Source organism: Podarcis cretensis (genome assembly GCF_951804945.1).
Source record: "Podarcis cretensis genome assembly, chromosome: 9".
Classification (NCBI taxonomy): Eukaryota; Metazoa; Chordata; class Lepidosauria; order Squamata; family Lacertidae; genus Podarcis; species Podarcis cretensis.
In genome coordinates, this window is record NC_137178.1 from 76,752,550 (window position 1) to 76,778,904 (window position 26,355).

Here is a 26,355-nt window from a genome sequence, read left to right on the forward strand (position 1 = left end):
ACCAAACACATTAGCGTGATCAGATGTAGCAAACAAAAATGTGGCTTGTTGGTTACATGCATGAGTGGTCAGAAATCTCAAGCTCCACCCCCTTTTCACAAGCATAGAAAGAAGATTTAACATTTCCATTTTTGGTTAGCAGCAAATTTGTTGCTTTGTCCAAACTCACCAAATGGTGATTTCGTCAAAACCAGTTTGTTAACTGTTACATGCCAGGGACATGCTAGATAGTCAGTGGCCCAGATCACACTTCCTGAGTGAATTGATCACCAGACATCAGGGTCACAACAATAGCAGGGCAACCCCACCTATATGTCACAGAGGCCACCAAGGCTGGAGTGGGGAGTGTCCTAAAGATTTAGCCTGCCACCCCTCTCCACTCCTGCCCTACAGAATGGCATTGGATACCATGTCAAATTTAGACATGAAAATTCCCCAAATGGGTCCTATAGGCTGAGGGTCATGAGCTCTCCAAAATTTCAGGACATCCTGAACAGATTAGAAACACAAACTCTAGGAAATACACCTAGTCAAAGTATCTACTTAGTAAGTAATCAATCAATCAATAAATAAAAATACAAAGCGAAGGTTCCTTATAAATGCTTATAATCATAAAAGAATCAGGAAAAAGAAAGCTAGGGAGTATTTATTGAAAGAAACCTGAAGTGTTTTCCTACATTTTAATCCTGCAGAAAAATCAAAATAATTAATCACGAGTGTAATATGGAACACATGCAGCTCTTGGCTGGCTTGTACCAACAATCGTAAAATAAGACTTTTACAGCCCAATAAAGAAGTAAAGGCAGTATGTATTGAGCTGTTCGACTCAATTAGAGTGTCAGTATAGCGAACAGTGTGCTGGATGTGGACCAGGCAGACTTGGATTTCAGTCCTCATCTCCCATTCAACTATAATGCTCACTGGATAACCTTGGGCACGTCACCATCTCTTAGCCAAATCTGCACTGCAAAACTTGTTTGTGAAAATAAAATAGGTGGTGGTGGGGGAACAAGGACACACACTTACTATCCAGGGTTCTGGGGGGCGGGGGGGGGGAGGAGAGGAATAAAAAGAGATAAGGTAACAAATGCCTTTTCTTTAACTACATTTATCATTATACGAGGCGCTCAGGTTGCTATATAAATATGATTCCCTCCTAGGCCTTTTAGGCTGAAAGATCAAGATTAACTCATAGGCATCCAGAGACCTTTGGGGATTTGAACCCAGGTGCAGCAAACAACCCACTATGTCCCAACACAGGGTCTGCAACAAGCATGTGAGCAACTTCTAAATCTTTGGACTTAAAAGACAACTCTGTACCACTTCCCACGCCTTCATGGTCCAGTTGCACACGCTGGTCACTGCTGAATTCCATCTCTTCCACAGGAGCTCTCCCAGTAAGAACTGTAGTCTCAGGGACTGGTATGAACACTTCCACCAACAGGTTAGTGCTGCCGAGCCCAACCGTTTCATAGAGCTGTGTGGCCAAGAGCAGAGCACCATTTTCATTTCCAGACACTATGCCCTCATTTGCACATAATCACAGTCATGCTATGGCTTACCACAAATGAGAAAACACAAGGCCTTCCAGGAAAGAGATGGTGGGCACTGGGGCACTTGGTTTTTGCCAATGCTACAGCATGTGGAGCTCAGCTGGGGTTTGGCTTAGGGTGTCACCCAAACCCACCCTGGCTGAGGCCTGTGGTTTGTCTGGAGAGATGTTAACCATTAGACCAGTTTTTGATAACACGCTAAGCCAAATAATAATAATGATTTTACTAGATTCAGGTAGGTAGCCGTGTTGGTCTGACGCAGTCAAAATATATTAAAAAATTGTCCAGTAGCACCTTAGAGACCAACTAAGTTTGTTCTTGGTATAAGCTTTCGTGTGTATGCACACTTCTTCGGATACCCTGAAGTGAAAATGATTTTACTGTTTAAACCCCAGCCATACTGGGCGGCTTATAGCACATAAAAAACGGTAAAACATTAAACATTTCCCAATATAGGGTTGCTGTCAGATGTCTTCTAAAAGTCAGATAGTGGTTTATTTCCTTGACACCTGATGGGAGGGCGTTCCACAGGGCAGGCGCCACTACCGAGAAGGCCCTCTGCCTGGTTCCCTGTAGCCTCACTTCTCGCAGTGAGGGAACTGCCAGAAGGTGCAGGTGCTAGGCTAAAATAACAGAACTGTAGAATTGTAGCGATGGAAGGGACCCTGAGGGTCATCTAGTCCAACTCCCTGCAATGCAGGGGAAAAAATCTTTTCCCTGATGTCTTAACTCTCTATGTAAATGGACTTTTTGTGAGGAATATTCAACCCTTCAAGTCCGCCACTTGTTGTCTGAAGTGGTACAGTCCAGACAACTCCTTGGGAAAAACCAAAATAAAGACAAAAAACCAACAATCCTGGGCCCAAGTGACTATTCCTTTGAGATGGAGCTGTGCATAGCCAGGGCCTCATTACAACTCTTCATAAAACTGGAACTGAAGTTTTTACTTTGCAGTTCTAAGGGCTATTTTAATTGCTTACTGCACTGCTTATGTTGTTTATTACCTTTAATTGGTTTATTGAGTATTTCAATAAGGTTTTGTTTAAATTACTCTGTGAACCTGTGAACTAATTATTATGAAGTTGTTGCTTTTTACTTTGTAGGAATATAAAATAAATAATGCACAGGACCTCAGTATGTATGTCTATGTACAGTAATATATATATATATATATATGTATACACACACCAATATGCAACATACCTGCAGCTTCAAACTCTCTGGCCAGTTGAATATTTGCAAATTGAAAATCTGCCCAAAATGAACTCTAAAGTCTGAGCTCATCTGCCGGGACACTGTTCTTGACACCTCTTTTGAATTGAAAAGGACTTTTAGGAACAGAGAACGTTTCTTTACATCTTCGCGTCTTGAAACTTCAGCCCTGGAAACAAGTTTTAAAAGATCACCTCAAAATGTGCATATTCACCAGAAAGTTGTCTTTCACTTTTGGGGTGCTTGACAGGACTTTTATTACTTCAAACACGCAGAACTTGTTATTTATAGAGTATGACAGAGCTCCCAACAAGTATTGCCTCCACACGCTGTGGGTTAACAGGATGCTGCCTTTCCACCTTCTTCGTCAGTGATTATCTGACCACTAGGTTCCATGTATAGGTGCGGGTCAGCTTTAACCCTTTGCCTCCCTGCTGTGGTCCTGATCCAGAATGGGTCCCCTTGTATTGCAATTTGCATTGTCCAAAGAAGGATGGGTTGCATCCATAGAATCATAGAGTTGGAAGAGACCCCAAGGGCCATCGAGTCCAACCCCCTGCCAAGCAGGAAACACCATCAGAGCACTCCTGACATATGGTTGTCAAGCCTCTGCTTAAAGACCTCCAAAGAAGGAGACTCCACCACACTCCTTGGCAGCAAATTCCACTGTCGAACAGCTCTTACTGTCAATGCTAGTTCTACTCAGATCAGACCTACTGAAATCAATGCACATGACCAACTTGCACCCCTTAATTTCTACGGGTAGGACTTAGTCGGCTATAAGCCTTCATATTAAAAACAAATGGATCTCTTTCGGTAGTGCAGATTCCAGGGGTAGGAGGCCCAATCTTGAATGGGACCAAAGGAGGGCAAAAGGTTAAAGCCCCCCTGCACACACACTTGAACACTAGAATCTTGATCCAGATTCAGCTCTTTGCACCTGCTATCTGCATGGGTGGGGCATCCATCTGATGTGGTCCTCGGGGCGGAAGATCATTGCACCACATCATCCAATGACTTATTGTAGAGCAAGGGTAACTTAAGATTTCAATGAGTTGCAAATTAACATTTTAAAGTAGGGATGTAAGAACCATGAGCTAAATAGCTGAACAGACATTTCCACCTTACCGTCATAAAAATGTTCATGTATAAGCTCACCTAGGACAAAGCTCGTTTGGAGTGACGCTCCCCGTCAAGCTCAACTCGGGAATTAGAATGGATTCTCCCGGTTTCCTTCTAATCTTAGCAGCTCTCTCTCTCACCTCCTGCTCCACCTCCAACCTGTCAACTACGGGCGGCGGAGGAACAGGTTTCATACGTTCCCCTTCCACACACTCGGATGCTTCTTCTGCTTCTGCTTCATCTTCTGCATTTGGGCTTGTTTTCTTCTTTTTCTTTCTGATTTTCTGTGTGTGTTAAAAAAAGATTTTCCCCCTTCAGCAGAGAATGTCAATAAAAACTGGACCTATCTTTGGATTAGTTACTTCTGATAATTTTGAAGTGACCAAACTGATAATAAAAAAGTGCCAAATATCTAAGAAAAGAAAGTTTTGCTATTTCTAGCATCAGTCGCTTCTTAGTTTCACGCAGAACTTATTATAATGCCAGATTTTTCCTATTACTCCTCATCTGATCTTCTGCCACTCAGATATGTATCTACACAATGTCATTTAATTCACAAACTTGTATCTCACACTCCTTGGGGGGGGGGGGTCTGTGTGTGTTTGAGATCCAGGGCAGCTTATAAGCTAAAGACAGTAAATCCAAACATAAATTTACAACACAACATTTTTTTAATGACAGATAAAGCAGTGAGATAAAAAGTAATTAAACAATTAGCCATTTAAAAAAAATCTATCGAGAATGAAAAACTTTGTACAAAAACTGACAAAAAAGGTTCAAAAATTAAAGCTGTACTGAAACTTGTCCTTCCATTTCTCAAAACTTTCCTTCCTTGTGAAAGATTCCATTCTTCTGCCTCTTTCTCTTTATTTAACTTAACACTGTGTGGTAGCTATGAGTGGTACACCTCTCACCCCGCAATCCCATTAAACATTTTCCCACTGCTCTCCAGCCTCCCCAGCTGCCTTTGAACTGAAAAAGCTCCACAGAAGCAGTTGCTTCATGATGTCTTCTTCTAAGGTTTATTTGAAACACAAGGAAGCCCGGAAGGATGACTGTTGAGGGCCTGAGATATGTGCAGTTGCTGATTTTAAGGAAAGTCCTTCTTTTTGCCCTAAAAAACAATGACACCGATTTCTTCAAAAATAAAGACTTTCAAGCAATGATAGACAGCTGTAGGAACAAAGGAGGCAGTCTCCTCTAAGCCGAGCTGAGGAAAGTCATGCAGTTTTCAGGAAACACAGGCACCCAGGAAGGCTGCAATGTGCAGATGACTAGAAATTTGGAAAATGAAAGAAACAAACTGCGTTGGCTGTGGTCATAATTTCTGAATGCAAATGATTTATTTTATCATAAAATAGCACAAATATTGTGGTAGTTATAAATATTATCAATAACAGATATATATATGGGGGTGAAGCTGTCCTCCCATTTTGGGGGAAGAAGAGGAGTTTGGATTTGATATCCCACTTGGTCACTACCCTAAGGAGTCTCAAAGCGGCTCACATTCTCCTTTCCCTTCCTCCCCCACAACAAACACTCTGTGAGGTGAGGGGGGCTGAGAGACTTCAGAGAAGTGTGACTAGCCCAAGGTCACCCAGCAGCTGCATGGGGAGGAGTGGGGAATCGAACCTGGTTCACCAGATTACGAGTCTACTGCTCTTAACCACAACACCACAGTTTTCCCAGCCCTTAAAGATTCCCCAGCTCCTCATGGGCCTCTCACCTCCTGCTACACCACCATGACATCTCATCTAAGAAATGCCATTTTGCAAGGAAGAAGTAAGGAAGGGCTTAGATAACTAGTCTTGAGCCTGTCCCATGCATGTTCCAATACACAATTATGCTCTCTCAAACCTGTGCCTTCTTCCAAGATTTCCACTCTTGAAGTTCAGTTTTATATTCTTCCATTTTCTTTTCATACTCTTCAATGTGTTCTTCTGTTAACTCAGATATTTCAGCCTGAATTTCTGCTTCATATGCCTTCTCGTCCAACCTTTGATCAACATCTTCCCTTCAACAGCAAGCAATATATTTATTACTTATAAGGTTAATTTAAGGTTATCCACACTTCTGACACCACAACAAGCTGCGGTAAATCTAAAAATGGAAGGGGGGGGGGAAGGAGCTGAAATCCTCCTTGCAGACATGAAAGAGAAGGTTGGGAGGGGGGTGTTAGTTCAGCCTTATGTCTCAATGCCATCTCCTTTCCAGCAGATTCTAGTCCAAATTAAATAGAATACACTGGTGCCTGGAATTGCAGGGGTTGGACTAGATGACCCTTGGTCCCTTCCAACTCTAAGATTCTATGATAATCAATGAAGGGTTGGATGGGGCTACAAGCAAAAACTTACTCCATAGAAGTACAGTGGTGCCCCGCAAGACGAACGCCTCGCAAGACGAAAAACCCGCTAGACGAAAGGGTTTTCCGTTTTGGAGGCGCTTCGCAAAACGAATTTCCCTATGGGCTTGCTTCGCAAGACGAAATGTCTTGCGAGTTTTTCCGACTCCCCCCCCCTTTTTCTAAGCCGCTAAACCGCTTATCCGCTAAGCTGATAAGACGCTAAAAGCCGCTAAACCGCTAATAGCGCTAATCCGCTGTCAATGGGCTTGCTTCGCAAGACGAAAAAACCGCTAGACGAAGAGACTCGCGGAACGGATTCTTTTCGTCTTGCGAGGCACCACTGTACTTGTGGCTTGGGGGTGAAAATGATCCAGATTTAGGTGTTTATAGACTATTTTGGATGAGGTATATGTTTTTTTTTCTGAAAAAGAAGGTTCATAGTTTGGGAGCAGGAGCCTGACTACAGTTAATGGAGGCCTTGGTAACCTCTAGGTTAAATGTCAGCAAGATTCTCTTTCTAGGGCTGCCTCTGAAAAATGCTTCAACTGGTACAAAACTCAACCGTTGAAAGTACTAACTGGAGAGGTAGCCTGTAACACTAATACAGTGACAACTTTGACCGTTCCATCTGCCTTCTTTGCTCCTTTGGGCTTTTGAGGTGGGGTCAAAATTTTCTTCAGGGTTAGTGTCACCAGCTGTGTTGGTTTTGCCGAGTTACACTTTATTTTGCGACTGATTTACTGTACTTGTTTTTAATGAATATCTTAAACTCTTGTTGGGCACATTGGGTGTTTCTATTAATGGGAAAGTAGGATACAAAGATTTAAAAATGAACTGAAATAAGTCTTTGGGTCGATTGACATGCTAGATTTCTGTTTGTTGGGATTTTTGATGTTATGGTCTGGAGGAAAATTCAACCCCGTGAGTAGGCTAGGGTAGTACATTAGACCTTAGAAATGAATCAGCACCAAATGGAAGCATTCAATCTTATCTTACTGCTACAACGAACAACCAAGTTCCTGTAAAAACATACTTCCTTAGGTAGAGCTTCAGGGGTGTGTTAGTGAACTTCTGGAAATCACGCAGGGATTTTATTTCTTTCCAAACTTTGATAATGGCCTTAAGCAATGTCCGATCTCTTTCTTGCTCAACATCACGAAGTCGTCTTGTCTGCCTGTGCACACAAACACACATGCCATTAGAGGGAACCACACACTGAATACATGCACCATTAAAAGTCAAATGATGTGTTGACATTTAACTTCTTTCCCGATTGCAATGCGCTGGGTTCAACTGAGCCTTAGGGTTCCTGCACTGCAGGGGGCTGGACTAGATGATCCCGGTGGCCCTTCCCAACTCTGCAATTCTATAATTCTATTATTAGGGTAAAGCTACTGGCGAAAGAGCGAAGAGAGAAAATGATTATAGCATCACTTCTCCCTTACTACTGCTCAAGTAAAATGTCCTTGTGGCTGCATGAAAGATAAACAAAACCCCAAACCTTTAGGACTCACGTACACTGTGATGCATCTAGTTTGGTCATCACTTAAAAGTTTATTATAAATGTATTTATTTGTCCTTTCCACTGGAGGTGCTCAAAACAGCAAATAGAAATGTGACCAAACAAAACATTAAAACAAAGATTTATTTTATTGTCTCAATTATTTATTGTATTTTTATCCCACATTTCCTGCTCCAGTTTGCTCATGGTTCTCCCTCTACCCCATCTACTTTGTTTACACAACCACCTTATAAGGTAGATGTGGCTGAGAGGTAGTGATTGTTCAAAGATCGCCCAGTGAGCTTCCTGACTGATAGGGATTTTAATCTAGGTCTTCCCAGTCCTCGTCCAAACTCAACCCACTATCCCATAACTGGATGCAGCTCCTTGGACCTGCATTATGTGATTCTTAATAGCCAATTATCATTTCCCCGACTAGAGATCTCCAGCTCAGATTGAGTTCATTAAAACAAACCACATCAGGAACATGCCAATGGTTGTGGCTGCCAACCAGCCCACAAATATGTGCAAGTCCCATTATGTGCAAGCCAAAAATTCATACACATGGCTATGGGCTGAATTACAGCCAGCATGCATAAACAGCAATTACAGTGATCCTATGAAGTAATACTTACTGAAGGTATGTATTATTGTGTCAGTTAAAAAAACCCATGAAGTCAGTTTGTTTATATTCATATATTTAATTATCTATTTTCTGAATAGAGGCACAAACAGAATGAAGCCATTGAGAACAATGGGTTGTAGCCAACTAATAGTCAGAGTAGACCCATTAAAATACATGGACTTCAGTTGATTAACTGAAGCTCACTGATTTCAATGGGTCTACTCTGAGTATGACCTAGTTGGATACAACCCGGCTCCTTCTGCTATGAAACAATGCCATGGATGTCATGCCAATGAGGGGCTCAGAACACTAAGACTTTGATCCACATTTGCATGAGCAGAAAGGACTTTCTCACATAGAGGAGCTGCCAGGGCTGGACGCTATGGCGTGACCTTAGCAACAGGAACCACAACTTCCTTTCTTGCTCTTGTTCCTTTTGAAGGAAAAAGTCCGAACGGACTTGCCCAGCATCTTCATTTCCCACAGGCAGAAAGAAAGGAAAGTCATGACAAGTGCTGCCCGTACCACCAGCTAAAGGTATGAGGGGAAAGGGACCAACCAAGAATGGAATGAATTGGACCCTTTCTCAAAACTTCCTACAAAGGTTGTCAGGCCTGCTGGAGGCAGTGTGCTTGACAATCTTTGTAAAAAAGCTTTTGGGGAGGGGGCAAGAAAAGAAAAAAGGCATCCATTTGTTCTTTTCTGACTGCTTGGCAAGTGTCCGGGATAGGGCAAGTAATGAGCAAACCAGAGCAGTGGTTCAGGGAGCTGATCATGTCACAGAAACTAGGCCTTCAAACATCATGTTGGAGAACCTTTCTACACATGCACAAGACACAGTAAATACAAAAATGTCCTCTACTTGCCTTATTTCAATCTTGTATTCAGTTCTGCTTTGTTTTGCTACTGGATTAAGAATGCCACCTTCGCCAGGATCTGAAATATTCTCCAAGGCATTTCTCAGAGCACGCAGCTTAAAAATAAATCAAGGGCGGGGAGTTTAATTGATATATTGTAATTGCGCTACTGTACTCAATCTAAAATACTGTCAGAGAAAAGAAGATTCTACACTTAGGCAGAACTCACAGACAGGTGACAGTCGAGCGATAGCTTCTTTCTGTCATATAAAGTATATAAAAGTGGATCTTTAGACACTTGCTATATCCTCATCAAACATGTTATGAAAGGTATATTTGCAATGCTTCACCAGGATTTCTATTTTACTGTGAAGCTTCAAAAAACTATGGCATTACCTTATCTGTAAGAAGTTCGGTAATATTTTTCTGTCTCCTTGATAGATACTGATCATACAACTGAGCCAGCTTAGCTGCTAAGACATGCTCACGGCTAAAGCAGGGGTGGTGAGTGAATATTAATCCAGAAATATCGACATCCAGCTGAAACTGCCCCTGAGGGTCCCCGGATCCGACAATGTACTGATTAGCAAGCCTCATTTTTATGGCCTAGGAAGCAGATTAAAAATGCAAACACAAAGCAGAGGTTTGAAAAAACAAACAAAAAACAGTTCTCTGAGGTGTACATTAGAGCGGGAAAGAACAGAGCCATCAAACCACAAATGCACATCTTGGCCCCTTTTGGATGTAATGATCCTAGCTTGCTAAACGATGGGTTGCCAATCTGGAAATGAGTGTTGAGCCTCACTCTTCCCCACGCCTCATACACTGGCTTCAGTACTGCAACACTGTTTGAAACAGAGTTCTCCACTATGTCCAAAATTAGGAACTCTAATGACATGGTGGTATAAGTTCCCTGTTAGCAAACCAATGTTAAACCAGAGTTATTGTATTGCATGAAATGGGAAACACTGGTTTAAACTGGCAAGGACTGCAGTACCAAAGTCAGCACGCAAAGAAAGGAGGCAGGGGCGAAATAAATGAATCTAGGGCTGATATGTGTCTCCCTCACCCACCCTATCATATACAAAACTTAACATGAAACTCTGGTCGTACACCTAATTCATTTGCCACAAAATCCCAAAATTAGTAAGGCGGACAGACTGCAAGCACAAGGTGTACAGAAATCTTTATGTACGCTCCAGATCACAAAATATTTCATGTGAGGTGAATTGTGCATACAAATCCTAGCCTCCTGCTTGGCTTCTGCTCCTGAAGTCAGTGTGAGCCAGCGCCAAACCAGACACACTTCAATACATTGCTATGGAGCCTAGAGTCGTTTCAGTTCCACAAGCTTGAATGTGAAACTACACCGATTGCACAGGAGGGGTTGGGGTCTGTTTAAATAGCTGGCTCCAAGGCTGAAAAAACTGCCCAGTCTTTTAAGCCAGAATAATTTAATCTTCTTATCCAGTAGGCCACACTACTCTGACAGATCAGTAAGAGGTAGTAACAAACTCACCTTTTTATAAAATGTCACCAGCTCTGGTTCTTTCCCGTCCTCAACTGGGAATATTGGAGGTCTAGTAAGAGACTGTTTAACTGGATTGGGCAAAGCCCGAATCTGGCCATCATCTCCAAACCACCTTTTCCCCTACAAACAACAGAAGACAATAAAAATGCTCAAAACTATCTTCAATAAACGTGACTTTCCATCATTAACCCTACATTCCACCACTCCCTTCTCTCAGCCAAACATCATCTCTCAGCTGCTTCAGACATCTTGCAAAGTCATCTCTTTTCATTCAGCCTTTCCCTGACCCATAGACAAATTACTAAATCTCTGTTTTTATGATAACCATTTCAAAGCTTTTCTGCTTTTATTTCTGCACACTGTCCAGATTTTGTAGATATTGCGTAGCTTGGAAAGGCTTTTAATAGGTTAAATAGTTGCCGTGATTCTGCAAGGTGTGTGCATCCAGGATTCATGCGTCCATCACCAGAATTAAGTGCTTTTAAAGCAATGGGATATGCAACATTGGGCACGGCACACTTCCATGTGGGCATAACCACCCACCCACAGGGATCGCAGAAAACCCCACAGAGCTTTGTTCCTTTAGGGACTGCCACACACACAGCACAACAGGCAATTAAAGGAACAAATGTTCTATTCCCCCCATAGCTCTTTTGTCTGGCACACAGTACTTGAGGCACTATGCCTGCGCTTAGCTGAACTCTATGCCTGCACTTTCCTCAGGGCTCAGATAGCACTGACCGACAACTCTGCCCATATAATGACAGATCGTGTCCATTGTTTTATTAAAAAATAAATAGATAAGATGCATGGTTGAAGATAGCTAAATGTTTAAAATACGCTCTGACCAGCTCTGTCAGTTCCGTATCTGCATTCTGAAAACCTGAAAGGAAACAACCAGTTGCCTGTCGTTCACTTTGTCGATTAATTAAGACACACACGCAGCTGATTTTCAGCTCTTATGCCATACACATTTATGTTGTTTAAATAATTCTACCGTGAAATCTTGAATAGATTTGTAAGAATATTTAGTTCACCCTGCAAAACACAAAGCCTTTCCCACCACCAGGGAAACGGAAGTTTTGTTAAAAGGGAAACAAGATGAAAACCCAGCCATTTGAAATCCTGAAGTCAATGCTAAAATGAAAGGGACACAGCTCACATGGATCAACCTCAAGGGCCCTTGGGCTAGATTGCAGAGGAGAGACCCTTGTCAACAGAGCAGGATCACCTAGCCACCGAAAATCACGAGGCCACATCTTTTCCTGCATTGTGTGAAGGAAGCTTCTGCCTGCATTAACTTTTATGATGCTGAAGTGAGGCACTGCTTGAGTGAGTCATTTGAGAATCACAAGGTACTGTAGTTGCCTCCCAGAAAGTGCCTGCATTTGTGGCACCAAAATGAGAAAAAGAAGAGGACAATGTTACCTGTTCCTGCTTGAGAATCCTGTTCTCTACAATATTTTGGTTTGACAGTGAGACAGCAGGACGCACTCCTGTATACAGACCTTCATCCTCAAGGTACCTTGGCTGCATATTTTCTGGTACCTTCAGAGAGGCAGGCACTAAAAGCAAGAGACACACAGTACACAAACATACTATTAGCCACTAGTCCAGTAATGTTGCCATTACATGTTGCACTCTCAACATGCACTTTTCTTTGCAATATTTGTTTAGCTTTGAGAGGACTTGCTATAGCCATATTACAGACAGGGAACTCAAGACAGAAGCAGTGAATGATCCAAGCACATGGCTGAGAACTAGAACTCTTAAGTGTCCTTAAGTCAAAGGGTCTGTCTAACTGAGATGAATAAGAAATAAAGGTTAATAGCTTTTGAGTAAAGGTAAAGGTACCCCTGCCCGTACGGGCCAGTCGTGTCCGACTCTAGGGTTGCATGCTCATCTCGCTCTAGAGGCCGTGAGCCGGCGCCGTCCGAAGACACTTCTGGGTCACGTGGCCAGCGTGACGAAGCTGCAGCTGGCGAGCCAGCACCAGTGCCGCACACGGCAATGCCGTTTACCTTCCCGCTATAAAGCGGTACCTATTTATCTACTTGCACTTAAGAGTGCTTTCAAACTGCTAGGTGGGCAGGAGCTGGGACGGAATGACGTGAGCTCACCCCACCGCGGGGATTCGAACCGCCGACCATACAATCAGCAAGTCCTAGGCACTGAGGTTTTACCCACAGTGCCACCCGCGTCCGTAGCTTTTGAGTAGTCCTATACAAATCTACCTTAATAATCTGCTGTAAAAATTGATGGGTCAGAATCATCAAAGAAGAAAAATGCAAAACTATACACAAACCTTGGGCAATTAAACCTTATTTTTACAGAAAAATAAAGGGAACAACTGGTGGCAAAATTATACTTTTCTTAGGACCAACCACCACAACAAATAGTCGCTTTTTTTAAAAAACAAGAACAATTATTCAGGCTGGATGTTATATATATATATATATATAGATAGAGAGAGAGAGAGAAAGCGCACTGTAATTTTAATGAATTTTTTTTGGCCCTTCATCATGTACGTTTAGTCTTGGTCTTGCAGCTTCAGTTCTACATTGCAACCACATCCCCTTAGTACCACCCCTCTGAATTCTGAAGCAGCAAAAAAATCCCTTATGAAGATACAGCTTATCATGTCACTTCCATACCATCAGTAAATTACCGTATTTTTCGCCCTATAGGGCGCACTGACCCATAGGACGCACCTCATTGGGGGGGGGAATGAATTAAAAAAAATTATTTCCCCTCCCCCCAGCCGCGGGGCTGGGGCGGGGGCGGGGGAAGCCCGAGCTTCCCCCGACCCCAGTCCCCAGAACAGGCTGCCGCCCGCAAGCCTTGTGCACCCGGGGGGAGTTCCCCCGGGCGCGCAAGGCTTGCGGACACCTGCGCGAAGCACAGGGCATCCTCCGGAGGGCGCCCCGTGCTCGGCGCTGCAGGCTGCCGCCTGCAAGCATTGCGCACCCGGGGGAACTCCCGCCGGGCGCGCAAGGCTTGTGGATAGCTTCCTGAAGCCTGGAGAGCAAGAGGGGTCGGTGTGCACCGACGCCTCTCGCTTTCCAGGCTTCAGCGAAAGCCTGCATTCGCCCCATAGGACGCACACACATTTCCCCTTCATTTTTGGAGGGAGAAAAGTGCGTCCTATAGGGTGAAAAATACGGTACATACCTGACCATATCCTTACTTTCACTGTGATTTGGCTCTCTGATTTTGAATTTAAAAATAAAGAAATAGAGGCTATTTAAACTACTGTATTTTCATGTTAACTATGCTTTGGACTGCAGTATTGGGTACATTTAGTTTTTGAGAAGTGATAGCCAACAGAGATTAATGACAGGTATTTTGTTCTTGGCAAATCAAGGTCTGGATGGATGTTTCCTTGGCAATCTATGAGACAAACCACCCACCTAGAGCATTTCAGAATTGTTTTGTTGTACACCAAATATATCTTGAATTATTTCATATCCCAATCATTCTGTAAACATGTCCTTTACTTATAGACCCATAAGCTTGACTAATAATTATTGCAACTACAAGTGGCACATTAACAACTTGAATAACACACAAAACCTCACAGTAAAAATACGCCAGGCATACCTCTTCGCATACTCGGGGTGAACAGTATTTCTCTCTCTTTCTGCACACGTGCAGAGTAGCTTTCATATTCTGCAGGTCTAGTCACTAGGACGTCCGGGGCTGTGTGTTCTATAAGGAATAGGTCATCACCCTCTTTTTCATGAACAAGATGCTCCTCTTCATCCTGCATTTCACATGCAAACATTAAAAAACAACAACTTTTCATCATAATCCCTGGACAAACGACATCATACTTCACAGGTCTGCATATGCAAATGTTTTTTTCAGCCACCGCATTGCTAGTATATTAAAAACTTCCCACTCATTATTTGAATTATGTAGGGATGATCGCTGGGTCCGGAGGGAGGACACTCCCCACCCGCAGGCAGCTTCAGCCTTTGGGGGGCTGACTTTGGGGTGTGGGGCACACTCCCCCTTCACAGACAAGCCACAGCTGTCTGAACATTGTACCCTCTGTCTAACCTTTTGCGGTCTCAGTAGTCTACGGTGTCCTGTCTGCAACCTTTGTCTCTGAGACCTTTTGTCTCCTTCGTCATACACTGTGCAAGAGGAAAATGACGCGGTGGAAACAGGTGCCAAAATAACTTTGTACCACCCCACTATCTCGGGACCAGAAGATGTGTAAAGGTCACAGCCCAAAATGCATATTTGTGTCAATAAAAGGAGACTCCATAGGGCTGGCCGGCAGCCTGAATGCAGCTCACCTGTGCGCAGCTCACCTGCATTATCAACTCCTGCCTCATGTTCATCACTTCCGAATTACACTCAAGCATCTTCAGCACAAAGGCTATGCTTGCACAAATCATGCCTGTACTCAGGAAACTACTAAGTTAGAATACTGGTCTCACTAGGTCAGCATCGCCCACACTTTCTTGCAGTGCATCGCCAGAGTTTCAGACAAAAGTCTGGGCTGGTGGACATTATGTGCTTAAATGTCAGATGTGCCATTAAGCTCAATATGCAAGGACAAGTCAAATAGTCATATAGATAGGATTCTGCTGCCCATCAGCTGCTGGCTGCACACTTCCAAGTTTCATATACCATACAAAACAAATAACTAACACTAAAACCTTGCCCAAACAGGTAGGGACACATAATTTCATTAGTACCATTTCATTTTCTTCTTGTTCTTCTCGGGGGCCGAGTGCAGATTCCTGATTTTCCCTCTCCTTGCCATCTAGATTCAACACACCCTTAGTCTTGTCTTGCATGTCATCCACAACATTCTCTGGTTCAGGACCAAAATTGAAAGTGAAGAAATTATAGGCTTCTTCAGAAGAAGGATAACTAGTCTGGAACGAATGGAAAAAAGGTAATTATAGATCAGTTTCACAGTGCAATATTTCAATGAAAACAAAACAGTTAAAATTATTTTTTAATTGATATTTCTACACCACTGTTCATAGGGCAGTTTACAATACAAAAACACAGATTGCTTCCCCCAGATTTTTTATTTAAAAAAACTTGTACACTCCAAACCAAAATATTTGAACTTGTGCATCATATACAGCCAACTCTCTTGTTGAAAAGTCACGTTTCGCAATCTTTTCATTAAACGCAGCAGCTAATATTTCGTAGTCTCTGCAAATATTTGCAGGCTCAGCAAGCCTTGGGATTATACTGTCAACCAACTGATATGATTATTACTTTTTAATAAAGAACTATTTTACTTTGTTCATTTATACTGAAGCAAACATACTGAATGTGCATACTTTTGGAGTTGAGAAGGGAGGCCTCTTTATGTAGAAGAATTGGAGAGACTGCAAGGCTGCTTTACAAACTACAGGGTTGATCTGGTCACCTGCCACACGCTCCCCACCCCCCCTCCTCCTCCTCCTGCTGCTGCTCCAGGAATGGGACCACTCCCCAAGAAATCACTCTCTGGGGAGAGGAAAGCAGCACATAACAGATGGTACACATAAAGGACTGGCTGGCTCAGCCTGTGTATTTTAAATTGCAATTATACACCTCACGTTTTATTTCAAAATAAGATCAGCCCTTACCTGTGATTTTTGCTTGACTTTTTTGACAGAATCATGGAACTTTACTCTTGCTGACACCTTGCATTTATTCTCTTCTGTTGCACTCAGTTCACCTTCATCTACCTGCACACACACACACACACTGTTAATGATCACTGTTAATTATGAGTGGTGGAATGTGGGGAAGTGTGTATTTTAGGTGTTGTCACATGTTGGCCATGCAACATGTGGAAAATGATGGGGGATCTAAATAAAATAAAATGTTTTTGTGCATGCATATATACACGCGTACACACACACGCACACAAACCACACACACACCCTGCATCTCTATCAGCAGAGGTCAGGTTGGCCACTGTTAGAGACAGAAAATGTGTGTCAAGTTGTGCTTCAAACTGAAGCCAGTTCACAGCATCACTACATGCAGTATCACTACAATACATGCCCTCTGTGGCTCTGCAATGGGGCTTAAGGGCTGAGTGCCCAATTCCATTTGAGACCACTGCCCTAGAACGTAATAGTTCTGGCAAGCTCTGGAGGGGCGCATGATACAGAGTTCTAGTGTAGAGCAGCAGACAGAGTGTTAGACTTAGACTAGGGAGCCCTGGGTTGAAATTCCCACTCAGTTTTTGGGCATGTGATAAGGTAGTTCCTTGGTGCTGCAGGCTGACTCTGGACTTGTTCCCTTCACCCACTTACTGCTGCTGAGCTGCAGCCGCTGGAAGCAGTGGTTAATGCCTGCTCAACTGAAATGGAAGCATCACCAACACAAGCAAGGGTTTTCAATGCTGCAGAGTCAGGTCTCGGTCCTTTTCCACTGGGGATGACAGGAATAGTCAAACCTCCTATCTCTTTTTAAAAAACAGCTGGTTGATAAAACACACACTTGTCCAGCCGCAAAATTAAAAACAAAACAATGCCTACTCAGCTACAAAGCTTACTGGGTGATCTTAGGGCAGTCATCATCTCTCAGCCTGACCCGTCTCTCAGATTTGTCAGAGGGGTAAAAAGGGAACAAGTGACATCATGAAAACTGCCCTGAACGCTGTGGAGGAAGGGCATAACAAGATGAAAGAACTACAATTAAGGGTGACACCTAGGACACCTGTCTGGTGCAAAAGGTTATTTTGCTCAACCTCACATAGGCTGCACCTTTCATTTGATTCCCTAAAACTTAGTGATTCCTACTCAGTGTACAGGGTTACCGTGTGCAATTTCTGCTAAACAGGGAATGGTTTACAAAAAAATAAGAGTAAGAACTGGTATAAGTCATCAAAAAGGAATTAAATTAACCTTCCAAATGTCAGACAATCCATCTCTTTCTTGTGAAATATGTTGATGTAATGAAGGGAAACAACACAGGGATTGACAATCTGCTCACCTCATTCTCCAAACTAGCTTGTTTTTTCCTCCCTCTGAGGCTTTTCAGGGACCGCAGATGAGGACCTGAGGCTTCTTGCAGAAGAGCGCTTTCTGCTTTAGACTAAACAGAGGGAAGAATCTTAGCTTTCATTAGTTATGTGCTGCTTTCCGTTAACAGTCTACAACCAGGAAGTACAAAAAACAGCTCGACAGCTTACAGAAAGAGCTGCTAATAGGTCAGACGAAGAAGAAACTCCCAAATTCTACCCAGATGCTACTCCTGCATACACAATCTCCTGGCTTCAAAGTTGTAGCCCAACTCTTTCGGTTTGCTAACATGAACACACTGTGTACAGATTGTGATATTATTTCATAGCAGTTTAAGTATCTTGGCAAATCTCAACTTAGAATACAAATATTTCCTCTAACCAACAATCTATTATTAGAACAGGTGAAATTAGCTGTTTAAAATCGGTAACAAGAGTCTTTATCAGAAAGCATGTGGTGTCACCAGCAGCACGTTAATAGGTATGTTAAGGAAGAAACCAGAAATGTTGTATATTACTGGCATCAGCAAGAGAATGATGCAGTGTACCTCTCTAACCTAGGAGTGCTCTAGTCCAGGCCTCCAGTCAGCCTAGAGAAGGATTCTTCCAATGCAGTTCGGGTTTGGAGTGGGTACGGCGGTTAGTATGCCTTGTTTTCACCCACACCTAGCTTTGGTTGGAACACAGCACCTCTTTCCTCCCACTCAGTCCCTGCGCCCCATTCCACAGATACAGAAGTTCATGTCTTCAATGTGATTTACAATGGCATTCAACGTGGACGTGGGAGATCCTCTCCCCAGATGAGAGGAACAACTCTACTATTTTCTTGACTCTATGTCCTCAAATCAGGAAGCTCAAAGGTCTTTGGTCAGGCCATTTGCAGGCCAAATTGCCAAGCGTTTGGAAACCATGGATAGCTCTGCATGGCTAGGGAGTCTCCAAGTAGGCAGCCACTTCTTCCTTGTTTTAGGGCGGCCCTGTTTCATTTCCAGACTGATAAGCACTAAACCACCAGAGTTCATTTTAAAATTTTTACACCCGTAGTCTCACCCGTGCAGCTTTCAGTTTCTCTCTCATTCGCTCTCTCATGGAAAACTCCGCAAAGCTTGTCCCCGAGGTACCTGGAGCTGGAGGCAAGCCTGCACAGGAGAAAGCAATACCATAAATTTCAAAAGAATCCTCAGACTGGAGATTAATCTGACATTGCGTTAAGAGAACTTTTCAAAACATTTACAGCATTTGGAAATCTGGGTTAGAGAGGAATAAACTTTGAAAGAAGATGCTTAAGGTTAAGAAAAAAACATGTTTTATTATGGAAATCTTATAGTTTAGCAATCAAGGCTCTCAGTAAGACTGTACATTAACCAATCTAGCTGGTAGGTTCTGCTCTATCAAAACAGAGAATACAAACACTTAAGAACTTAATACAGTGCTGCCTCGCAAGACGAAAATAATCCGTTCCGCGAGTCTCTTCGTCTAGCGGTTTTTTTGTCTTGCGAAGCATCCCTATTAGCAGCTTAGCGGCTTAGCGCTATTAGCGGCTTAGAAAAAGGGGGGGGGGAGGGGGAAAACTCACAAGACGTTTTCGTCTTGCAAAGCAAGCCCATAGGGAAATTCGTCTTGCAAAGCGCCTCGAAAAACCGAAAACCCTTTCGTCTAGTGGGTTTTTCATCTTGCGAGGCATTCGTCTTGCGGGGCACCACTGTAACTGCATTGTTGGATCAGACAACATCTATCCCATCTATCCCAGTAAACTGATTCCAAATCGCACTACTTTCCTGGTGGGAGTTTTACATGCCAGTGGTGGCCTGGGCCAGAGGCAAAATTGGGTAGGAATGAAATTAACATGAACATTAACTTTGTACAACATGAGAACGGGCCTTTTCTGCAGTGGCTCCGCATCTGTGAAATGCTCTCCCCAGAGAGGCTTGCCATCATTACATGTCTTTAGATGGCAGGTGAAAATATTCCTCTTTACCCAAGCCCTCAGCCACTGAAATAATCTATGGCCTGTTAAATGCCGGGGGGGGGGGGCTGTTATTATGATTATGTTATTATTATGCTGTGTATTATTATGCTGCGTATTATGTTTTTATTATTACAGTGCATACATTGTGATCTTAATGTTGTACTCTGGGATCTTTTGATAAATGCCTGCATGAAATGTATTCAAGGGCAGTGGGATCCTCAGGCCATTTTGCAATAGGCAGTGGGTGGGAAAAGAAGACTTCTTACAAAATCCACTCAACTTCTTTCCTCACGCTTTTGTGAAAGAATGTCTGTGTGGAACAATAATGTAAGGAATACAAATGAGGAGAGGCTGTTCAGGGACAGCAATAGAAAAGAAGAAGAGAAGTTTGGATTTGATATCCTGCTTTATCACTACCCGAAGGAGTCTCAAAGCGGCTCACATTCTCCTTTCCCTTCCTCCCCCACGACAAACAGTGGGGCTGAGAGACTTCAGAGAAGTGTGACTGGCCCAAGGTCACCCAGCAGCTGCATGTGGAAGAGCGGGGAAGCGAACCCAGTTCACCAGATTATGAGACTACCGCTCTTAACCACTACACCACACTGGTGTAACACTTGAAGCTAGGAAAGGAACAGGCCAACATTTCTCCTTTCATTAAAATAAAAATCAAGGACTACAATCAAGATTTGTATCTGACAGACTAAATACAGATACTGCTCCTTGTGTGTGAACTTGTGCAGACTCCTAAAACCCCCACGGCTCATAAAAATGTACTGAGGCACGACCCCTGTGGCCATCTTAACAACAGCACTAGAAATAGAGAATGAACTCCACAATGTTTGCATCTTGCAGCATTTGTCATGGGAATAAATGTCAAATCTTTAAAGTCTCCTAAAAGACCTTTTCCTCATTGTTCACAGCTGTTTTCTATTCACTATTAGTCTGCTTGATTAGGGGATTAAAATACTGCCAGTGCCTTGGAATTAAAATGGTAGTTCTGAATCCAAGAGACTGCAAAGATTAAACAAAAGGGAAATGAAAGATTTTTGCCAAGGGATTTTAGCCTTTAAAAAGGCTAAGGAAACTGTTGAGCAATACTCAAAGGGAAAAGAAAGTATCTTGTTGCAATTGTTAGTCTTTCTATGGATGTAATTTTAAATACACATTGTCAGACGGGGAATGAGGATAACAAAATAAATATTACACTGAGTGGCTCCTAGGGACATTGAGTAAGTTCTGGACACGCCACAATTCCTCCTCACCACCCCTCTACCAAAAAAAGAAAAAGAAAAGAAAAGTTTTGAGAATAATCTCAGCGTTTCAAGACTGTTTAAAAAATGGGAGACAGCAGATCCCCAACCTTCAAGAACAATTATGATTAAGTTACAGCTATTTAGTGGGGCGAGGAACCAGAATCAGAGTAAAAGCGCTCATGAGAAGGCAGAGATCAGAATGCAGAGAGATTTAGTGAGGACATGTTGCACACTGAATATATGTTTTAAAAGATCAAGTTACATAGTGCCATCTTAAAAGGAACCTTCTTCTAGCTATGCACGTGATCTACTTTCAGGTAGAAAGCAGGGATTCCTAATCTCATATATGTCATAGCATCTGTGAGAATGGCAAATTAGCATTCTTGCCTGCAGAGACACCAATGTAGGTTTCCTGAAAAATTCATTTTAGCAAGGAAAATACATACTTAATAGACAGGATCAGAACACATCCAGTCCAATTGTATTGCAGTTCAGTGCTTGTTTCTGCTTGGAGCTCACTAGAGGGTGGGAATAATCTGGGTGGGAATATTTGTGGGTGAGGGCACATGCACAAAACCTAGGTCCCTGTGGATCACGTGGTCCCTTTCAACCTGCTATATTCTACTGTCCATTCTTGACCTACTCCTAAAATCCTAAACTATTTCCATCCCTCTCCAAAGGAACTTCACCAAGGTCCAATTTCAGGCAAGCAGATCTAAGAAGGATTCAGGCAAGGGGCAGTTCAAGGGCCATGATCAAAACTCTCCCACTGAGGCTTCTAAACCAGAGCTCCAGAATTATATCCTGGGCCCAGCTGCTGCCTCTTAGAGCTTTCTGCAGAGAGTTCTTCACATGTTAAGGGACCTACTCCTGAGCAGCCCTTTACTCCACAAGCAGAGCTGCTTCTGACCAGAGCTGCCATCACTCCTGGGGCTAAGGGGTTGTTCTGCCCCTGCTTCAGACGCTCAGCTCCCTTTCTGCAGGAAGGGTCCTTCTGAGGGTCATGGCTGCTCCTTGGCTGTTGTTCTGGGTTGTTCCTAAGTTTCTGGAGGGTCCAGATCAGCCTGAGCCCAATCCTCAGAGCAGGAGTCATCTGACAGGGGTGTGGGAACAACACACTTTCCCACTCCCCATTAGACCTTGAGCTGAAGGGAAGCAAGTTGCCTTGCTGTCATTTGGTCCACTATGGGCTTGCATCTGCACTCTGCTCAGCGTGATGGAATCATGATGGAAGCAGCATAACAGAAGCACAAGAGCACAGCCCTTAAGCTTCCTGTTCTGCTTTCCCACCTCATTTTCTTTCCCACCTTGGTATGCAGCACCTCTGTCCGAACAGCAACAATGGACAGCACAGGGACATTGGCAAGGAATGATGACTGTACTGATTCCAGTGACTTAACACTGGTAGTGCATGCAGGCTTTTGAATTATGCAGGGCTCTGCATAATGTTGAGCAGCTCAAACCATCCAGTTATCAAAGATATACACGAAGTAACTAACTTAAGGCAGCATTTTATATTAAAAATAGATAAATTAATAGAACTATGACAATATTAGGTAAATGGAATGTCCACTCTCGCTATAAGTAACCTGTGATGGGGGGATAAAGAAGGATGAGCTGTGAATAACATGCCCTGTTTGTGAACTTCTCAGAGGCACTTGGGGGGGGGGGAAACTACTGCTTGACACAAAACACGGAGCTAACTTGGGCTTCAGTCTGATATGGCAGGTGGCTCTTAACCTAGAATGAACATAAGCCACACTCAACTGAATTTTGGGGTATTTCATATGGAGGCGGGGAACAGTTGCATTATTTAGTTCCCTCTGCTACAGAATATATAAATATTTGAAAAGGCTCTGCAGAGTTCAGCTCAACAACCCAGCACTATAAACATGTGTCACACAATTACATTACAATTTAGAAAGCTCTCTGCCCTGTACTTTAGATAAGAAACATGCAATAGGAAGTAACTGCTACCAATTTCATCTTATGAAAAGGATTTTAGTCCTTGTGGCTGCATCAAAGAGAAAAGCTTGAAAGAGTGCAACTTTATTACTTACAAAAGTAGCAAAACAAAAGGCACGCACACAAAATACAGTCGTACCTTGTTTTGTGACCGGGATCACATGCAGCAGTTTGCGCTTATGCGCATGCGCAATTCAGCACTTCTGCACATGCGTGAGTGGCAAACCTGTTCTGGTACTTCTGGGTTTGCCATGGACGTTCTCCGGAATGGACGCTAGACGAGGCAGATGTTCGTGGGTGTATTACTGTAGTTATTTTCATCTTCCTTTTTGAGATAGCTGATTTTTAGTCACAAAGTAGCTAAAGTCAGTGGCGTAGCGTGGGGGGTGCAGGGGGGGCCGGCCGCACCGGGCGCAACATCTGGGGTTAGGGTTAGGGGGCGCAAATCCATGGGTTTGGGGGCGCAAATCCATGGGTTAGGGGGCGCAAATTACTTGCCTTGCCCCGGGTGCTGACAACCCACGCTACGCCACTGGCTAAAGTGTATGGTTAATTTCTGCTGAGCCAACAGAGCTGATTCTCCTCTTGTACTGGCAGGCAAATGTGATCCGTGCTCAACAAGGCCCACTCCTGCAGATGAGTCAAGGGAAGGGCAGGCCCCTCTCCACCCCTCAGTCCCAAATGATTGGAGCACTTACTGCGTGGTGACCGGTCACTGGTAGTTGCCATAGTGTGTCCCTCTCACTCAGCCACCTATCTCTTAGGCACTTCTTGTCTTCTCTCTGCAGCTTACAAGTCAGATTGGGCAAGAAGAGAGGGAGGGAAGAAGGAGTGCGAGTGAGAAAGGGTTGGAGATCCCATTGCTAAGCAACAATGGGTGGCTTCTAGGTGACCCAGGTGGAAGATGGCTTTCCCAAAGACGCAAGAAATAAATGTGTGTGTGGCTGCTTTTCACTAGTGCACAGGAGCATCTCGCTTGAACACTTTATTCTATGTACGTGAACGAGCACCAAGTGGCAGAGCTTGCCAGAGAGGGTTCTCAAGTTCCTTATCTAATTGACTTTAGCTTGCAAAACAAAGATTTGCAATGTTGTTAGAAACAAGTTTGGGGAAGGGGCTCAGGCTCATATCTCCTCTTTGCACATCTGAAACTGGAGACAGGTGAGCAGTCAAGCAGCTGAAACACATTAACAGGTGATGGAAGGTAAATGTCACCTGAGATTCATCTGCAGCTAACCCAGTGAGGCAGTGGCTGCTCACTGAGAAGGCCATAAAACCAGCTTGCTCCAAAGAAGCTTCTCAGCACAATCAGTTGTGACTACATGACTACATTTCGACATAACAGCTATGGTTTATCATTACATAGACAAGCACCGGGCTTTTCAGATGTTCTTGCATTCTCCTCCCCCTGTGATTAATCTTAACCCTAAACGGCAATTAATCATAAACCATGGTTTGAAGATGGCTGTTTCAATAAACCATAGTAACTACAGTTTAGAGCTCAGGTTGAGACATTTATGATAAACTGCAGCTAGTTGGCATAAACCAGAGAACAGATGGGGGGGGGGTATCTTTGAAATAATCCTTTGGAACAACTTTACGGTATAAGAGTGGCACAGTGGGGTTCATCTCGAATTTCAGAAGAGTCACTGTGCACAAGAACCAACTCCGAGTTGATGGGCATTGCCATTCAAACGGTGTGCGCGCACCGCGTCTTGTATGGATGATGCGGGGCAGATCCTCGCCGATTGCTGCTGCTGCTGCTGCTGCTGTGAGACGCCTCTCGCAGGTCGGGGTTTGGCCCAGAAATGCCACAGGCCGCCCCCCGAGGAAGGCGTCCCCACGGAGAAATGCACTCGGCTTCCCAGCCGCCTCTCCTCTGCGCCCCCCTCTCCTTTTTGCACATACCTTTTGCCCCTCCGAGGGCGCGCGCGCGGACCCCTCATTTCGGGCGGCCCCCGCAAGGCCGGAGGAAGCGCGCGCCCGACTCCCGGGCGCGGCCCGCCGTTCCCCCGGAGACGGCGGGGCGGGCCGGAGACGCCTGCCTGCCTGCCTTCCTGCGGCGGCTGCGCGCTCCGGCTCTCCGGCGCCCAGCTCCTCCTCCCCTTGGGGCGCGGCTCTTGCGCGGGGTCTGGGGCGCCGCCGGGCCGGGGGGGGGGATGCAAGGGGGGGGGGGGACGGAGGCAGAGGCCTCCGGGCGTGTAAGTCGCTGGGGTTTTCAGATATCTGCCCCCTGGGATTGGGACGGGAGCTGCCCTTTGAAATCATATGAAATCGGGGTGCAAACTTTAATAATAATTAATAATAATTAATAATAATAATATACCCCGTGGGTTTCCCCAGCCACTCTGGGTGGCTCCCAACAGAATATTAAAAACCCCCAGTGGCGTAGCATGGGTTGTCAGCACCCGGGACAAGGCAAGTAATTTGCGCCCCCTAACCCGCACGCCAAGGGACGCAGGTGGCGCTGTGGGTTAAAGCCTCAGCGCCTAGGGCTTGCCGATCGAAAGGTCGGCGGTTCGAATCCCTGCGGCGGGGTGCGCTCCCGCTGCTCGGTCCCAGCGCCTGCCAACCTAGCAGTTCGAAAGCACCTCCGGGTGCAAGTAGATAAATAGGGACCGCTTACCAGCGGGAAGGTAAACGGCGTTTCCGTGTGCGGCTCTGGCTCGCCAGAGCAGCGATGTCACGCTGGCCACGTGACCCGGAAGTGTCTCCGGACAGCGCTGGCCCCTGGCCTCTTAAGTGAGATGGGCGCACAACCCCAGAGTCTGTCAAGACTGGCCCGTACGGGCAGGGGTACCTTTACCTTTTTAACCCACATGCCTGGCACCCCCCCCTCCACAGTGGGCGGCGACCCGGATCGGATTCGCACAGCCAGCACAGCAGTGGGAGAGAGAGAGTGAGCCAGGTAGGGGCAGAGAGCTGCGAGTGCGAGCGCGGCCCCCCCCCCAAAAATGTTGCGCCTGGTGCAGCCGCCCCCCACCCTGCACCCCCCACGCTACGCCACTGAAAACCCCACAGCTGATCACAAGATGCAGCCCATGCACAGCATTTGAATGGCAATGGCCATCAACTCGGGGGGAGGGCTCACATATTTTATTGGGGAGCCAAAGACTCCAATAAAAGACGCCTGTTTATGAAATCACATGAAGGGACAGGCTGCTTGGTAGCAGTCTTTGCACTCTGCAGTCCTCTGGGATCCTCCTGTTTCCCATACCCTGCGAACTCTAGAATCAGAATCGTGGTGTTGGAAGGAACTCCGAGGGTCATCTATCCCAGCCCACTACAATGCAGGACTCAACGGAGAAAACCAACATTTTACAGCGGCAGTGAGTGGGCACAAGTGAGTCAGCCGTTGTTCCTTCAACCCTGTCCAGACAAGGCCCAGCCTTCCATGTAAAAATAAATAAGGCTGCAATCCTCCACGCTCTT

General features: G+C 44.6%; 1 protein-coding gene across 3 annotated transcripts in view; it reads right to left on the reverse strand.

The window, feature by feature from the left end:
* The window catches only part of CC2D2A (coiled-coil and C2 domain containing 2A), a 56,083-nt gene extending 31,210 nt beyond the window's left edge, over positions 1–24,873 (reverse strand). For 2 of the 3 annotated variants that reach the window (XM_079991489.1, XM_079991490.1), the window contains exons 1-16: positions 24,832–24,873; positions 23,622–23,711; positions 18,787–18,875; positions 17,709–17,810; positions 16,349–16,450; positions 15,455–15,637; positions 14,346–14,508; positions 12,174–12,310; positions 10,734–10,865; positions 9,611–9,820; positions 9,220–9,330; positions 7,265–7,401; positions 5,745–5,901; positions 3,924–4,171; positions 2,757–2,934; positions 1,321–1,477 (exon numbers count right to left, since the gene is read on the reverse strand). In XM_079991489.1, the coding sequence (XP_079847615.1) occupies positions 1,321–1,477; positions 2,757–2,934; positions 3,924–4,171; positions 5,745–5,901; positions 7,265–7,401; positions 9,220–9,330; positions 9,611–9,820; positions 10,734–10,865; positions 12,174–12,310; positions 14,346–14,508; positions 15,455–15,637; positions 16,349–16,450; positions 17,709–17,810; positions 18,787–18,875; positions 23,622–23,652 (2,137 nt within the window). In that variant the 5' untranslated portion in view covers positions 23,653–23,711; positions 24,832–24,873. The remainder of the gene's footprint in view (positions 1–1,320; positions 1,478–2,756; positions 2,935–3,923; positions 4,172–5,744; positions 5,902–7,264; positions 7,402–9,219; positions 9,331–9,610; positions 9,821–10,733; positions 10,866–12,173; positions 12,311–14,345; positions 14,509–15,454; positions 15,638–16,348; positions 16,451–17,708; positions 17,811–18,786; positions 18,876–23,621; positions 23,712–24,831) is intronic. The other variant, XM_079991491.1, reaches the window with a different exon arrangement.
* Positions 24,874–26,355: the final 1,482 nt, after the last annotated feature.